Source organism: Carya illinoinensis, chromosome 1 (genome assembly GCF_018687715.1).
Source record: "Carya illinoinensis cultivar Pawnee chromosome 1, C.illinoinensisPawnee_v1, whole genome shotgun sequence".
Classification (NCBI taxonomy): Eukaryota; Viridiplantae; Streptophyta; class Magnoliopsida; order Fagales; family Juglandaceae; genus Carya; species Carya illinoinensis.
In genome coordinates this window covers 50262296-50279282 of record NC_056752.1, presented here as the reverse complement: position 1 = coordinate 50279282, position 16987 = coordinate 50262296, and the positions used below count along the sequence as shown (strand labels likewise).

The window sequence follows — 16987 nt, the reverse complement described above, 5'->3', positions numbered from 1 at the left end:
ATGAATTGTTAGCCTAGAAAGGAGAGGGAGTTGCTGTGTATTAGCTCGAGATTTTTTTTTATTATTATCCAAGATGGCTCGCAGATTCCTAAGCTTTAAATCCAAAACACTTGAGGGAAGGATGAAGCCCAGTACCGATGCACGCATCACTCAGATGCCCGCAACGAAAGCAGGATAACAACACCAGCAATACTACTCCAAGGTTAAACAGCAATTTATCATTTAATTTTATTTCCAATCTATCTAATTAAATATCTCACAAGATTGTAGCCAAAAACAAATTGCTTTGCCATAAAATTGGAGGCCCTGCCTATTCTACCACTAGAACTAACTTCACATTTTTCCTGTATCAAGTGTATCTCAGGGCTCTCCAAAAATTACCCTTTTTCCAAGTCTCAGCCATTACATTACAAATATATTACAAAGAAATATGCAGTGATTTTAACCATTTCTGTCATCGTCTCCAAGGTTTACACCTTGAAATGGATAGGCTGTCATTAGAGTATGATCTTCAGCTTACTGCCAATGACGAGAAACATCTCCAAACACGTTAATTGGTGCAGATGACATAATTCATATGTGGGAAGCATGATAACTGATCGTAGGGTACTCTTCGGTTCTATACACATCCTTGGTCGTTCATTGCTTGAGCAATAGTCATAAAAGCAGAGATGACTGCTCCATGTACCAAAGCTCTGCTTAGACAAGTAAAAGAAGAGAGTAAAAGAAGAGAACAAGAAAAACAGGTCTAACCATCAGATTTGTTATGGCAATGACCCAATACATTAATGTAACTCAGCCAGCCATTATTTCTGCATTGAAATCTTGGAGGCCATGTTGGGTTGATGAACAGAAGAAATCCTTTGCGTTACATGGTTTCATTTGGTCCCAAAAACAATATGTTACAAGCTTAAAAGAATTTAAAGAGCAATAAGGTATTAAACGCTGGACATGATCTTAAACAATCAACAGCACACCATGAACGTGTTTCTCGAACTCAACTCCGTCAAAACCTTACTGTATTAATTGCAAGGCTGTTTAATTGCTAAAACAGTTATTAAATGGTATGCAGTTCTTGAGTAGTTAAATTATATGAGCAGAGATTTTCACCAAAGAGGGCAGAGGAAATAAATTGGTTCAGGTTCTTAATATAATCAATCTCATGATCTTATCACATCCTTGATCATTCATAGCTAGAGAAATAGTAAAAGCAGAGACAAACTGCTCTATGTGCCAAAGCTCTGTTAGACAAGTAAAAGAAGAGAATAGACAAACAGATCTAACCATCAGATTCATTAGTCCTATGCGCTACAGAGTTTCATCCGGTCCCACAAAGAATATGACACAAGCTTAAAATAATTTAAAAAGCAACAAGGTATTAACCCTGGACATGATCTTAAACAATCAACAGCATACGTGGATGTGTTTCTCCAACTCAAGACCATCAAAACCCTTTAACGATACTAAGAGAACTCACAAAATGATGCAATGCTCATTTTCTGACTTGTGTGGACTCTTTATTAGGTCAAATACCAAGCCAATTCATTTGGTAAGATACTTGCGATAAATCATACAAGAGCACAACCAGCTATTATAAACACATAAACAGACAATCATCCCCACAATGGCGTGATATGAGAAAGTACTTACTCAGGACTCTCCTTTTGATAACCAAAATCAGCTGCAGCTTTCAGGGCTCTCTGGTAAGTTTGTTTTATTGCTTCCTGCCAGTAAAAATTGCAAAAGGGAGATCAGAAGTCACTGAAAAAGACAAAAGGAAAATTGCCACATCAGCTCAAGTTCTAAAAACAAAAGGCAACAATCTTCAAAATGGAGCTAGAACAAAGTTCAGACTAAAGTCTCCCTTTTTTTGTCTAAACAAGTAGATCTAGTTATCATTCTCATTAGATCAAATCTGGAGTTTGATTGCATTTTTACCTCTTTCATTTTTTTTATTTATTTTTTTGACCATGCTTCTAACATCCAGTTGAATTGTCTCGTTCAACATCATTGCATTCTCCATTAAAAACAAAGATATGTAGAAACAATTGCCGAATATGACATGATCCCTATGAAAATCTCATGATGGTTTTGACAATTTTATGCTGTAGTATAATGGACATTTTATAGAGTGAGGTCGCTACCACTGTATGGCAAGCTTTTTAATCTTTTTGGGTCAAGTGAGGGTGGTGCCTAGAAAGGTGATAGATCTTTTGGCATATTGGAAGAGGCAGTTTGAGCGCCGGCACAGTGAGATATTGTGGAAGACGATCGCAGTATGCTTGATGAATATGGAGGGAAAGGAATTACCAAAACTTTGACGACACCTCAATACTTTCTTTTTAACTGCACTACCATCAGATGGCAACCAACCTATGTCTCTATAGCTTTACTTTCCAGAGTTTTCTTGCTCTTCCCCCCTCTCACTAGGCATACTTCAATTATGCCCGGCTTTATTTTCTTCTTGATCGTAAATAAAATGTTATTCCTTGTGAAAAAGGCTACCAATGGGTACTTGATACCGTTCAGTTACATGTTCTTGATAACAAACTTTTTCTTTTATGCACATCTCTTCGTGCAAAAGATGCAGGGCCAACTTTTCCAGCATTATTGATTTAGGTCATCCTAAAGTGGGCTTTGAAGTCCTGATTTATCTGTAAAACTTCACAAATAACTATGCTTCCAGTGATACTCTAATATAGTTTTCTGCATCCAGATATAAAATCATACATCCACAAAACATCTTCCCCATTTATTTAAAATTCGTTTCATAATGAAATTCGAACTAAACAAGGTAAACCACTCGGATAAACTAGAAGCACCCAAGTTGGCAATCAATGTCTACACAGATAAGGCTGAACAAAAGAAAGCAACAATGTGGTTCAATAGAGACATTTCAAGGAGCTCATTCAGAAGTTACTTTCAATCTAAATGTGCTGTGGCACTGAAAAAACAGGACTACTATTCATTGGTTTTGGGTCAAATGGTTCTCTGTAAAGAATTCAAGTAATTGGCTACTCAACAAAAATAATTAAATAGACTATGTTGGTTTGGTCAAACTGCGCCAACCCAAAAGAAATGAAAACTGCTGCTTGGTATTTGTGAACTCCTGCAACAATTTCAAGTTAGGAACTTATCCTTAAACCAAGGATACAAATATGTAAAGCCTCACCTGTAATTTTGACTCAAAGTCCTCTGGTGACCAATGCACCAAATTACACTCATGATTTAATTCAAGCTCTCCAGCAACAACCTGCAACCAAGTAGAAGAATAACTCTTATGGATCTCCCTAAAAGATCTAAACCGAGCATTCAAAATATTAGGTTACACATCAGTTCAAACAACAGAAATCAAATCATTAATAAAGATTTAATGATTATGTTTGACATCACTTATCCTCATTTTAAAACTGCATGGGCCTATAGAACTCAGCAAGTTGAAGCACAACTATAACAAACAGAAAATCAGGTACAAAACAATCTTCTAAACTTAATATCTTTGGCCATACAAAGCTTTGCAATTCTCACCAGGCAAACTAAAGCTGCTTACAGTTGACAACACTGTCACAATCACACAATCGATGAGTGATACTGCTGCACTTTTCTTAAAAATAGTTATCCAGGACCAATGTACTTGTATGACGTGTTTCGAACATAATACAACTACTCATCACACCTTGTGCCACTAAAATTCAAGATTGACAATAAATAGCTACTTTTCTTGCATCCAGGAAGATTCACTCATTTGTTGTTCAGAAAGTACTCAACATGACGAGCCTAGTCATTTATGTTTTGTAATTCCTTTCCACGGCATCTCTATCATATAAAGTGGAATTCCCGTAGACAAATGAGAGCCAGGAAAAGAAATGGACATTAGCACCAACACAAGGTACCAAAAGAACAGATAAGAAGAAAACAGCTCCAAGTTAAAAATACATTTAGATATTAAAAAGACATCAACATTCATAGAAACTGAAGTGTCAGACTTTGCACCCCTTATTCAAGATTAAATATGAATCCCATAACTCCATATATTATGAAGTTTTTTACTGGCACCGGGTGTCTAGAAACAACATCCCGATTAATCTCGGGGGTGCATAGGCCCTCAGTAAGGAGTTTTCCACAAGTGCATATCGGGTAATTCAAGAGAAAAATCCCCCAGTTCGATGGCCTCTAGAGATTGTTTGCACTTAGTGGAATTCGAACCTTGGACCTTGGAGGGAGCATACCACTAAGACCAAAGCTTTTACCACTTGAGCCAACCCCTAGGGGTTCCATATATTATGAATGAAACAAGTTGGCCTCTATTTAGTACAACATTGAATGAAAGGAAAGCAAAAGAGTACGCTTCTGATTATGCAAATAGATTTCAACATTGCATTACTCTAATACATTATAATAAGGCAAATAATATTTCATGTACAGATTGGAAAAGTGAAATCGCACCCCCCCAGCACCAGCAGCCATTGCAGGAGCAATAAGAATATTAGCTTTTCTCAGAATGTCAACCGCCTCAGGGGTACAGGGCATGTTTGAACCTAGGATACAAGATTGTTTCATGAATGTTATCAAGAATTACAAATTTTAAAAAAGATAAGAGAGTTAAAGCCATAATGAATAACATTAATACCTTCTACTAGTATACGACAACCTGAATTGACGAGACTAATAGCATCAGCCTGATCAATTTCATTTTGGGAAGCACAAGGAAATGCAACATCACACCTTTCATTCCAAGGTTTTGCTTCATCATAGTACTTAGATCGAGCATAAGTCTTTGAATAGTCTCTGGAAAACCCACATGTATAAACATGGAAGCTTAAAGTTACTAAAGATAGCTATTTGTTAAACAGACATGAAGAGCAAATTGTAGACACACCTCAAACTTCTCTGCTGGGCTTTGATATCTCTCAAAAATGATATTTTCATGTAATCAAATCCATCCTCATCCACCAAATACCCCTTCGAATCTGTTCATTATTTTGTTAGAAAAGTTGTAGTTTTTGTTTTGGATAGGTAAAAGTAAAATTTTATTGACATAAGAGGCATCACAGAAAAGTTGTAGTTTATAAGATACTTATCAGTAATACATATTCATTGCAAAACTACTTACAAAAAAAAATCCATATTCATTGCAAAGTCTTAACCACAGTTCTAATTCCTGAAATCTTCGAAGTAATATAGAATATGTAAGATGCAAAGAATTCTAAGTCCACTTTTACAGTATCAAATACAAAAGCAATCTTGCCCAAGAGTTGATTATTCTTAATACAGTGTTGACCAACCGTTTTCGCCAGGGTAATGTGCCAATTGAGCTTTCATTGATTACCAACTATCTATGCATCACTTAAGTTCCTTTTAGACGAGTTTCCAAAAAATTATGATATTAAACAGTGAAATTCTCAGTAGAAATAACTAATTTGTAATAAACTAGAATTTAGCTGAAGTACATAAACCATCAAAATGTCAAAATTTTCCAGCCTTGTCTATCATCTACATCCACCAAGAATAAAGTACAAGGTTAAAACAAATGCATGAAGATTTTTAGAGCTGTAACACAAAGTTCAAATATGATTGTATGGCATCACTAATTTGTACCAAATGTCAATGGACAGCTTTGCTGTCCATAATCATCTTCTTTCCTTCTATTCTTCTTTCCTTATTTCACATTGACAGAATATATAGTTTTCATATAAGGCTAGACTGCTAGAATCACCTGGCAATTAGTTTCTTTCCATGTATAGCTCTCTTGTAAAGTTCATATATAATATACATATCACTCAAAGGCCATTCGATTCGGCCATTCAAACAGATTCTGACTTACTTTTTACATGGTATCAAGAGCAGGTTGATTTTTTATTTATTTATTTTTTTCTCGGTTTGGTTGTCGCCTGTGTGATTTTTTTCTCCTCTCGGTTTCGTGTGTCGGCGTCTTCTGGATTATTCTCGGTGACCCAACGTGATCTCATTGCTATTTTGTGCGAAAGCTCTCTTGTTTTTTGGTCTAATTTTTCTGGGTTGGAGTTATTGGCACCGTTTGTTCCAGGTTTGAGCTTTTCTGCAGTCTCTGTTCAGGTCTCGGCAGGAGTTCTCTTTTGGTGAACCTCTCGACGCGTCTGTTCCTAGTCTACATAGTTTCTCGGCAGCTTTTGTTTCTATCTCGGCAGCCGCATCCTTCTGGTGGGCATCTCGGCACTTTGTGCCTTCGTTTTATCTAGCCGGTCATTTGTTTCTCTCTCGGTCATTTTGGCATTTTTTTTGTCTGTAGTATTTTTTTTTTGGCCAATTTATTTGTGGCACTTTTGGCACTTCTCTGTGGGTATCTCCCGGTTTATCTTTGATTTGCCTTGTGTCGGAATTTATTTCTTTGTGATGGACTCTGCACATGTGTGTCAAGTTTACGGGCACAAACTACTCTACTTGGGCTTTTCAATTTGAACTTTTCCTCAAGGGAAAAGATATTTGGGGTCATATTGATGGCACGGATGTGGCTCCAAAATACGCCACTGACAAATCCAAAGATCTCGGGGCTTCTCCTTCTTAGGCTGTACTTGATGCTTGAATTATGTCTTGGCTTCTTGGTTCGATGGAGCTACATATTGTTACCAACTTGTGGGCTCATCGCTCCGCTCAATCCATGTGGATTTACTTCAAGAAGGTTTATCATCAAGCTAATGATGCTCATTGCTTTCAGTTAGAACATGGGATTGCCTTTCCATCCAAGACTACTACTCGGTCTTTCTAACTCTTTGGCATGAATATACTGATTTGGTTACAACGGATGTTCCTGTTGCCGCTCTTTCGACTATTCAGACTCTTCACGAGACTAGTCGGCGTGATCAATTTCTTATGAAACTACGCCCTGAATATGAATTTGTTCGCTCCTCTCTACTGAATAGATCTCATGTTCCTTCTCTTGATATTTGTTTTGGTGAATTATTTCGCAAAGAACAACGTCTTAGTACTCAAGCTATTCTAGAGCAATCTCATGGCAGTTTAGGGACAGCAACTGTGGCTTATGTTTCCCAAGGACGAGGATCACCTATGACTTCAAAGAATGTTGTATCCGCCCCCAAAATCGTTAGGCCCAAACATTTCAGACTTCTGTTATTGTTCCTCCTGCAACGACTTCTGTAGCACATGGCTCTTCCTCAGGTGCTTCCTTTGATCTTGCACCTCTTGTAGCAAATTACTGCACACCAGAAATGGTGCAACAGATGCTAATTTCGGCATTATCTGCAATGGGGTTTCAAGGTAAAAATTCTACAGTTCTACTAAACTCTTGTACGTAGACTCAGGGGCTTCTAATCACATGACGAATACTCCCACCACTATGTATCATGTTCGGCCCTATGCTGGTCAATCTGCTATTCAGACTGCCAATGACAGTTCTTTGCCAATAGCTGCTGTCGGAGATACCTCTTCTAAATTTACTGATGTGTTTCTTGCTCCTTAGCTTTCCACGAATCTTATTTATGTTGGTCAATTAGTTGATAACAATTGTGCTGTTAATTTTTTTGGTGATGGTTGTGTTGTGCATGACCAGGGAACGAGGAAGCCGATTGCGAAGGGACCTAAAGTAGGGCGCTTGTTTCCACTATTTTTACCTATTCCAGTACTTTCTCAAATTTCTTCTATTAAGTCTTTTGCTTGTAATAATGTTCCTGATCTAAGTATGGTGTGGCATCGTCGTTTAGGTCATCCCAATACTCAAATCTTATCTCATGTATTGCACTCTAGTTTTCTTGGTAATAAAGAACGTTCTTTTTTGTCTCTTGAGTGTGATTATTGTAAACTTGGTAAAAGCAAAATTCTTCCCTTTCATTTGCATGCTAGTAGAGCTTCCTACTGCTTTGATCTTATCCATAGTGATGTTTGGAGACCTTCCCCGGTTAGTTCACATAAAAAATTTAAATACTATGTGACTTTCATTGATGATCATAGCATATTCACTTGGATTTATTTTCTTCGCTCTAAATCTGAGGTTTTTCGTATTTTCACTGAGTTTTTAGCTTATGTTGACAATCAATTTTCCGTGACTATTAAGACATTATGCACAGATTCTGGTAGTGAATATTTGTCTATTGAGTTTCAGGCATTCTTGGCATCTACAAGTATTATTCATCAACGTTCATGTCCCCCTACTCCCCAACAGAATGGATTAGCCGAACGCAAAAATTGTCATCTTCTTGATGTGGTACGTACTCTCGTTAAATTCCTATGTTCCATCCATGTTCTGGGTCGAGGCTCTGAAAGCTGCTACTCACTTAATTAATCGTTTATCTTCCCAAGTCTCACACATGGAGTCTCCTTATTTCCACTTATTTGCTAAACAACCTAGTTATGATAATCTATCTATCTTTGGTTGTCTATGTTTTGTCCATTTACCTCCTCATGAGCGACATAAATTATTTGCTCAATCTATTAGACGTGCATTCTTAGGATGTAATGTGTGTTAAAAGGGATTTATTTGCTATGATCCTATTTTACATCATATACACATTTCTAGGAATGTTATTTTCTTTGCAAATCAACATTTCTTTCTAGTGTCCTCTGTGCCCTCTTCTTCTACTGTGGTCTTTCCCTCCTTTAAGCAGCAATTCTCAGATTTAAACCAGGTATTGTGTATACGAGATGCTCTTGCTCATAGTCTCTTTTGGTGGCTCAACCGATATCTGATTCGACCATGCTCCAGAATCAGTAAGTTGTAGCACCTCTAGAGTCCTTGGTAAGTCGCTCTCCTCGAGTGTCTATACCTACGGATAGGTATGAGTTTTCTTTTGGCCACTCTATTTCAGCTCTTACTGCTGCATTGTCCAATTTTGATATTCCCACATGATATTCACATGCTGTCAAGCATGATTGTTGGCAACAAGCTATGCAGGAAGAAATTGTTACTCTAGAGGCCAATCAAACCTAGGACATTGCACCTTGTCCTTCCACCATAGTTCCCTTGGGTTGCAAATGGGTTTACTCTGTCAAGGTTCGATTTGATGGGAGTTTTGATCGTTATAAAGCTCGGCGATCAAAACTCGGCTTGTTGCACGTGAAAATAATCAGGAATATGGTGTCAATTATGAAGAGACATTTGCACCTGTGACTAAGATGACCATTGTTTGTACAAATTTTTTTTGATAAGTAATAAGAAATTTTATTAATAAGCATATTCCAGGTACACTGGAGGTATACATGTGAATACACCTATTTAGAATTGTACATTGTTTGTACAATTCTAACTCTTGCTATTTCCAATGATTGGCCACTACATCAGATTGATGTCAAGAAAGCTTTTCTTCACGGGAATCTTAAAGAGTGTATTTATATAAAGCCACCCCCGAGATTGTTTCCCTCTCCGACCTCACGTGTGTAAGCTTTGTCGCTACCTTTATGGTCTCAAACAAGCTCCGAGGGTCTGGTTTGATAAATTTCGAACTACTTTATTACAATTCTCATTCAAGCAGAGCACGTATGACACATCCTTGTTTCTTCAGAAATCAGACATGGGTATTGTTGTTCTTTTGATTTATGTTGATGATATTGTGATTACTAATTCCGATTCTGTTTTACTTGGCCAGCTCAAGACTCATCTCTCTGAGTCCTTTCATATGAAAGATCTTGGATCTCTCACATATTTTCTCAGTCTTGAGGTGCATCGTAGTCCATTTGGTATTTCACTCAATCAACATAAGTATGCTAGTGATCTGGTGGCTACAGCTGGCCTACAGGAGGCCACCTTTGTTGATACTCCCATGGAATTGAATGTCAAGCTTCGCAAAGAGGAGGGTGATTTACTTGTTGATCCTAGTTTATACTGAAAGTTGGTGGGTAGTCTTGTCTACCTTACCATTACTAGACTGGACATTTCCTTTACAGTACAGCAAGTCAGCCAGTTTCTTTAGACCCCTCATCATCTTCATTTGGCTGCAGTCCGTAGGATCATACCCTATGTTCAGGGCACTTATGCCCGTGGCTTATTCTTTCCTACAGGCAATTCTCCTTGACTTACTGCTTATAGCGACACTGATTGGGCCGGTTGTACTGATGCATGCCACTCCATCACTGGTTGGTGTGTGTTCTTAGGTGATGCATTGATCTCCTGGAAGAATAACAAGCAAGACAAAGTCTCTAAGTCATCTACAGAATCTGAGTATCAGGCGATATCTCTTGCTTGTTCCGAAATTATTTGGCTTCGAGGTTTGCTTGTTGAGCTAGATTTTTCTGAGATTGATCCTACACATCTACATGCTGATAATACGAGTGCTATTCAGATCATGGTCAATCCTGTCTATCATGAGCGCACAGAGCATATTGAAGTTGACTATCACTCTATCCGTTAAGTGAAGCATTTGAAGTTTGTGTTATCACTCTTCCACATGTTTCCACTGAACTACAAATTGCTGATATCTTCACCAAAACCCTCACTCGCCATCAACATTGCTTCTTAAGAAGCAAATGATGCTTGTTGATCAACCCGCATCAATTCTTCTTTCCTTCTATTCTTCTTTCCTTATTTCACCTTTACTTAATTTGCGTAGGCTTGTACAGTTAGCATATTGACAGAATATATAGTTTTCATATAAGGCTAGACTGCTAGAATCACTCAGCAATTAGTTTCTTTCCATGTATAGCTCTCTTGTAAAGTTCATATATGATACACAGATCACTCAAAGGCCATTCAATTCGGCCATTCAAACAAATTCTGATTTATTTTTTACACCAAATCACTTGCGACCACTAACAATTTCATGCACTCAACTTATATACCAGGACAAAAAATGACAAACAAGAAAATGCAGAAGGTAAAGAATGATTACAAATGTAAGTAGAAACAACTACTCACCATAAATTACTTGTCTAAGCAAAACATTTAAATATTTTCCATAGTTTCAAGGCAAAATGTGACAAACCAACTTATTTTACCCATTAAAAAAAAAATGTGGCTAACCAACCAATTATGAACAACTATACACATGTTCTTTACTACACATCTAAGGTCCAAATGAAATATTTCAGGTCAACAGTATTCTCTTTGCTTTGAATCAACAGGGGCAGAAAAAAGAAATAAAGATAATTGAAGGAACCCTAGCAATTATTAATTTCATCATGTAGTTCAGGGTACAAAATATTTTGGGGAAAAAAAGAAAAGAAAAAGATACCGGATACCGTGATGGGAAGAGCACCATATGCAATAAGCTTCTCCAGAACATGCAGTGCAATCTTTCCAGAACCACTTACTGCACATCTAGAAAAAATCCATACAAAAAATATTGAAAAATGATGAACTGGAATGACAACCTTGAATCAGGGCCCAAATTAACAAGTTTTAAGCAAAGTGTGAGCATACAATATTCAAAATTTGTATGAACGTAAAAAGCTGGAGAGATCTGTATCTCAAACAGAAAGTTACACCTCCATGAGTCTGTCTAAATAGCGAGAATAAAAATGCAGTATCCTACAGCCAATAAGTAGAATATTCCTAGACTATGCCATCAACTTCTAGAATCACAACCATCTTTGAAAAGTTCAAAAGTTGAGCAAGAAACCTTAATCCTTTGAGTTCTTTGTTCACATCTGCAAGCATGAGCTGTGCAAAGAAAACCTGCAGAAGCATGAGAACTCGTGAACAAGAGAACTTATTATACCCACTAGAGACACTGTGACTGAGAAAAGGGAGCTTCACAGAGATGAGGTGCATAGTCAGCCAGACATGCACACACAATCACATTTATGCACTATCCATGCACACACAGAAAGCATCAAAGAGTTGTAATATGAAGTACCAGCCCATAGCCAGTAGCTTCAGTTCGGAGGCTAGAGCCAGACCAAAATATCCTTGGCCCTGTAAAACTTCCCTGCAAAACATAAGGCATACGCATGAAAACATAAACACAAATCACTTAATTTTCTGTGAAAGAATCATTACGTAAGTAGCAACTCGAACTGCTAGTGGTTGTGATAAATTTAGATATTTGGTACAGTATTTACATACACCTATGTGTAGGAATATATGCACGTGCTTATATATTTATGTAAATAAGAAATTACAAAGAAAAATAATTTTAGAGGTTCAGCTAGAGGATTCACATTGTTTTCTAGTAAGACAGAAAACGACGAGAAAGAAAGATGTAGCAGATATCAGAAAATAGCTTGTTACAGGTGTTTTAAGTACCTGAAAATGACCAGCTAGACGTCTATATTGTCCAAACAGATACCCCATTTCCCGAGTACCAACACCCATATCCTCTGATGGAAGGTCCTAATATGCATGACATTAAATCAGACATAAAGACTGAACATTAAATATTCATTGAAGCAAAAAGAGCCATGGAATCTCCATCTAGTTACCTTGTCAGGACCCAAATAACGATACATCTCATTCATGAAACTTTGGCAAAAGCGCATAATCTGCCAGCTTGTGAAAGAAAATTTTAGAAATTTTGACAAAAGGGTAAAAGTTCCATAGTAGCAGACATTCAGTCAGTGGAATGAAGCTTTTACCTCATTATCACTCTTTCCTTTTGGATCAAAATCGCTTCCACCTGCTGCACCTCCTAGTTTGTATGGAGATAAGGCATTCTTTAAAGTCTGTGGACAAGGAAAAACTAGGAGATCATAGAGCACCCACCAGACACATGTTACTTCCAATGTAAAGCCACATCCTCCTTGACGATAGGACGTTCCATCTAATTTACTTCCAATGTTGGCCCAGACACCCACGGATATATTAAAAAAAAAAAAAACTTCTACTCTTATTACTTATCAAAAAATTTACTTCTACTCTTATTGTTCCATCTAATTGACTTCTACTCTTACTGTAATTATTTTAACTCAAGAAGATTGAACTAAGAATACTACCGACAGAACTTATAGATATTTTAAGTACCACTACTTAAATCACTAAATCAACTTATAAGGGAAGGGAGGACAAACTAGAAAAACTCTTGACAAGAACTTAGCACACTAAGGTACAGGAGAGACGTCAAATAATATGAATATCAGAAATAGTCCAATACCTGTTCAAAACCAAGGAACTTGGCAATACTTAAGGTCATTGATGGATGAAAACGAATACCACCCCTACATGGACCCAATGCTTGGTTAAATTGAACCCGAAAGCCTCTGTTGACATGTGTCTCACCTCTATCATCAACCCATGGCACTCGGAAAATAATAATACGCTCAGGTTCTAATAACCGCTCCATAATGTTGACATAACTGAAACATAAGAAAGCCACTTCATAAGATTTTTCATGAACTTATTGAGGAGTCCTTTTACATCCGATGGTGAAACACAAAAGTAAATACACCATTTTAAATAAACTCACTGAGAATTCTTTGCAATCACTCTTTCTAAAGCATGAACAACTTCCTGCACTGATTGTACGAATTCAACCTCATGAGGATCCCTTTTCAGTGCCGCTTCAACAATTGATCCAGCCGTTTTTGACATAAGAGCTTCATTTTAGGAGAATTGCCAGAACGGGCCAAAAAGAAAAATTGTCAAAAAAACAAAAGAAAGCAAAAAGAAAGAGCTTCATATTGATGTCATGAAGTTATGCGGAAGGTACAAAATATATCCACAAACATCAATTTTTTTGTAAATGTTCAAATAAAATCTCGCACCTAAGTTTTGGTTGCAGAGAAGCAGATGGGTTGAATAAACAGCCTCCAACACATTAATTTAAATTTCTCAACCAATCATTAGAGAATAATTTAAGGATTCTCTTCTTCCATTTTACAGGAGCAACAGAAAACAAACTCATCTATGCATGTAGGGAACAAGGAGTAGGCATGTAGGAACTTGAAACATGCATAAAATGAGTGTTTAGCAATTATGGTCATTATAAATATTTTATCTTCCAAAAGACACTAATTGATGCGTTGAAGGTAGATCTGGCCATGAAAGTGACCATCTTCCAATCACACTGGCATAAGTTCAAGGATAATAACAATCATCACAACCATCACCTGTATCGAGATCTAATTATTTTAGGGGTTGTTTGGATAGTGAAATGAGATGAGATGGTTTTAGATGAAAGTTGAAGTTGAATAAAATATTGTTAGAATATTATTTTTTTAATATTATTATTGTTTTGGGATTTGAAAAAGTTGAAAAGTTTATTATATTTTGTGTGGGAATTTGGAAAAGTTGTAATAATAAGATGAGATGGGTTGAGATGATTTCTCAATCCAAACGACCCCTTAAAAGCTCTATTACCTTGTATCCTTATCCAATGGAACTTAAAAGACTTCAACTCAGAAGTGAGCAATGGATGCCCTGAAGACTGATTAAAGGTACATCCATTTACAGCTTACGTCTAATACCTTTGTTACATCATCCTTAAGAGCAGAAGACAAAATTCATTATGTTCCAAGTTTTTATTAGCACCAGTTCAACCCCTAGAATGTCAATAGCATGATCAAGCATGAGGACCCCCCCCCCCCCAAAAAAAAAAACAATAAAAAAATGAGAATGTTATTTTCCACATAAAAAACTACAGAATATAATTGCCTATTGTGAACTTCTACAGGCTCCAACAAAAAAAAGCCCAGTAAAATTTTGAAAATGATATGACTAACCTTTAACATAGATTGGCTTGTCAACAATAATCTTATCCTTAGAGGCCATCTGGAGACGAAGAGCCTCTTTGTGAAGCAAGCTATTGTTGTGCTCTTCCAGTGCACTCATCTGCATATTCCGACTGCCTTCATTCCCATAGGGGTTTCTTCTATGCTTCCGACCATACTCCCTACATACAGAGCAGAAAATTCTTGCTGTCCCCTCTTTCACATCAACATAAGCCCATTTGTAGGTATCAGCCCATTCCTCTCTCCATCTTTTCACGACCTTCTTCTTCCTTTTTGCAGGTTGCATCTTTAACATATCTTGATCATCACTGGGGAGCTGAGAAACCATTACCATCTGCTTGGTCTCATCCTGCCCTTCTGAAGAAGGTTCTCGGGGTGGGCCACCAATGAGTGGGGTGTTAGCAAATGAAGGATCATCATCCCCATGGCCAATTTCTAAATCTATCTCCTCTCCTAATTCTCTAGCCACTAGGTGATGCCTCTGTGCCTGCTGAATCAGGTTCATATCATCCATTGTGGAATTCATCCCTACTCCACTTCCTGGTAGCAACATTCAGCATGACAGTTTCACCAACACCTTAAAATCCTACGATTTGTTTGCAGTAATACCTGCAGCACTCAACTGGGTAAAAGTGTCCCATTCAAAAGATTAATATACAAATCAATTTATGAAAAAGAAAAAGAAATCGAAATTTTTTTAAAAAATATTTCGCTAACAGGGATTAAAAAAATGAACTCTACCTAATAAGCATTCATAAACATTAATGGACTAAGCATTCATGATTTTTTTGTATTTTTTTCTCCCTTCTAAATTGGTGGCTCTCTTGGATACTTTCCCGTATCCTTGAATTTTGGACTTATTAATAACAATTTCTAACTTACAAAAAAAGGTATCCATCTGACAAATCAAGCATCACATTAATTAAGTGCGATAAAAGATACAAGGGAGTTGACAACAGAAAAAATAAAAAAATACAAAGTAAACCGACCACTGTACACGCATCGAGTGTACGTGAGCCCTTAAAACATAAAAATTCTTGGAATGAAGAAGAAGAGGAAGAGGAGGAGAAGGAAGAAGAAGAAGACAATAATTACATACAACAGAAACATGAGCCGATTCTCCATTTATCCCCCCTTTTAGAGTTTAGCATACAATACAACCCTTTTGGTTTTCACAAACATGCACAAAAATTAGATGTGTTTTAGAGAACTTCTTGGAAACTAAAGCCAGAAAAAGCAGGAAAATTCAATTATAATTTCATTTCTACTGCTCAAATTTCACGGTGTTCAAACCAGTGTCCTCAAAAAACACACCAAAGCCCAAATTGAATCAATTCCCTTATCCAATGAACGAGTCAATTACACCCAAAATTATACAAAGCCCAAGAACTCTTGGACAAGAATTAAGAACTCCAGAACTAAACCAACAATAATCGATGAATCTCCAACACAGACGTTATCTTCCAATCGTAAGGTGACTCTCCCCAGAATTTAAAACAAAGAAATATCATCATTTACCTCAATTATACAACAGAAAAATATGAACTTTGACACTCCCAAGTTGCAGTCTCCGTCTGGTCGTTGAGCACTTTTTAAGTTTCTGCTCCAAAACTCATTCCTTTACAGTTGCGGATTGCTTGAACGAGGAAAACTAGAGAGTGGAATCGTGCTATTCCTGGCTCAGATTCTTGCTCCTAGATTCACTGGTCGCAGGGAGATTGTGGCAGTAGAAAGGGCGAAGCTTTTTTAATTTTTATGTGAAGTTTTCTGCTACATACGCTCAATTATTTCCTTTTATTTATCTATTATTGCTTTTTTCATTTTTGTGCAAATTCTGATTTTGAAATTTTACTGGACTTTTTTGGCGCGTGTATCCCACTACCTATCCTACAGCGGATGAACGCATTGGAGCATTAAAATAGATCCATTATACTAAAATATGGTCACAAATATCATGCATTAAAAATTTGAGGAATGTTGAATATAATTATATAATATAAATATTGTGTATTTATTTTTAAAAAATAAAATTTATTATTAAAAAATATATATTTTTTTTATAAATTTCATCTTTACTCTTCTTTTTTTTTTTTAAAAAAGAACCATGCAACACTTACTTAAGACTACATAAATTATTATTTTTTAAAATCCAAAGGTATAAAAATAGAAAAAGAAAAATTTTCAGTTGCACCGGACCAAACACTTGGCTGTGATTTTATAAGACATATTATAAAATTTCCGGCCCATGGGAATTTTTTTAAATTTTTATGTAAATATTATATTTATCTTCTTCTTCTTTGGCGATATTTTCGAATTATTTTTCGATCGTAAATAATATGATAATTTGAGAAGGTTATGTGTATATTTCTTTTCCTCTTTTGAGTTTACTAGAAGAAAA

General features: G+C 36.6%; 1 protein-coding gene across 2 annotated transcripts; it reads right to left on the bottom strand.

Annotated features, from left to right (window-relative positions):
* Positions 1–203: 203 nt before the first annotated feature.
* LOC122281582 (NADP-specific glutamate dehydrogenase-like) lies at positions 204–16367 on the bottom strand. 2 transcript variants are annotated; one of them, XM_043093204.1, is made up of 16 exons: positions 16108–16367; positions 14581–15211; positions 13326–13455; positions 13014–13215; positions 12499–12585; positions 12346–12405; positions 12170–12256; positions 11781–11852; positions 11544–11599; positions 11157–11242; positions 4880–4970; positions 4631–4788; positions 4447–4538; positions 3173–3253; positions 1651–1724; positions 204–695 (listed from the first exon to the last, which is right to left on the bottom strand). In XM_043093204.1, the coding sequence occupies exons 2-16, from the start codon at positions 15140–15142 to the stop codon at positions 620–622; spliced, it is 1914 nt and encodes a 637-aa protein (XP_042949138.1). In that variant the 5' UTR covers positions 15143–15211; positions 16108–16367; the 3' UTR covers positions 204–619. The 2 variants fall into 2 exon arrangements, with proteins under 2 accessions (XP_042949138.1, XP_042949147.1); XM_043093213.1 differs by having other exon boundaries at positions 14581–15198.
* Between the last annotated feature and the right edge of the window lie 620 nt (positions 16368–16987).

Excerpts from the sequence above, each read along its gene's own strand:
- LOC122281582 (XM_043093204.1), bottom strand. The coding sequence starts at position 15,142 with ATGTTGCTACCAGGAAGTGGAGTAGGGATGAATTCCACAATGGATGAT. Across the intron at positions 4,539-4,630 it reads TTGTCGTATACTAGTAGAAG|GTTCAAACATGCCCTGTACC; the intron begins GTATTAATGTTA and ends CTTGTATCCTAG. Across the intron at positions 696-1,650 it reads TATCAAAAGGAGAGTCCTGA|AGCTTTGGTACATGGAGCAG; the intron begins GTAAGTACTTTC and ends TTGTCTAAGCAG.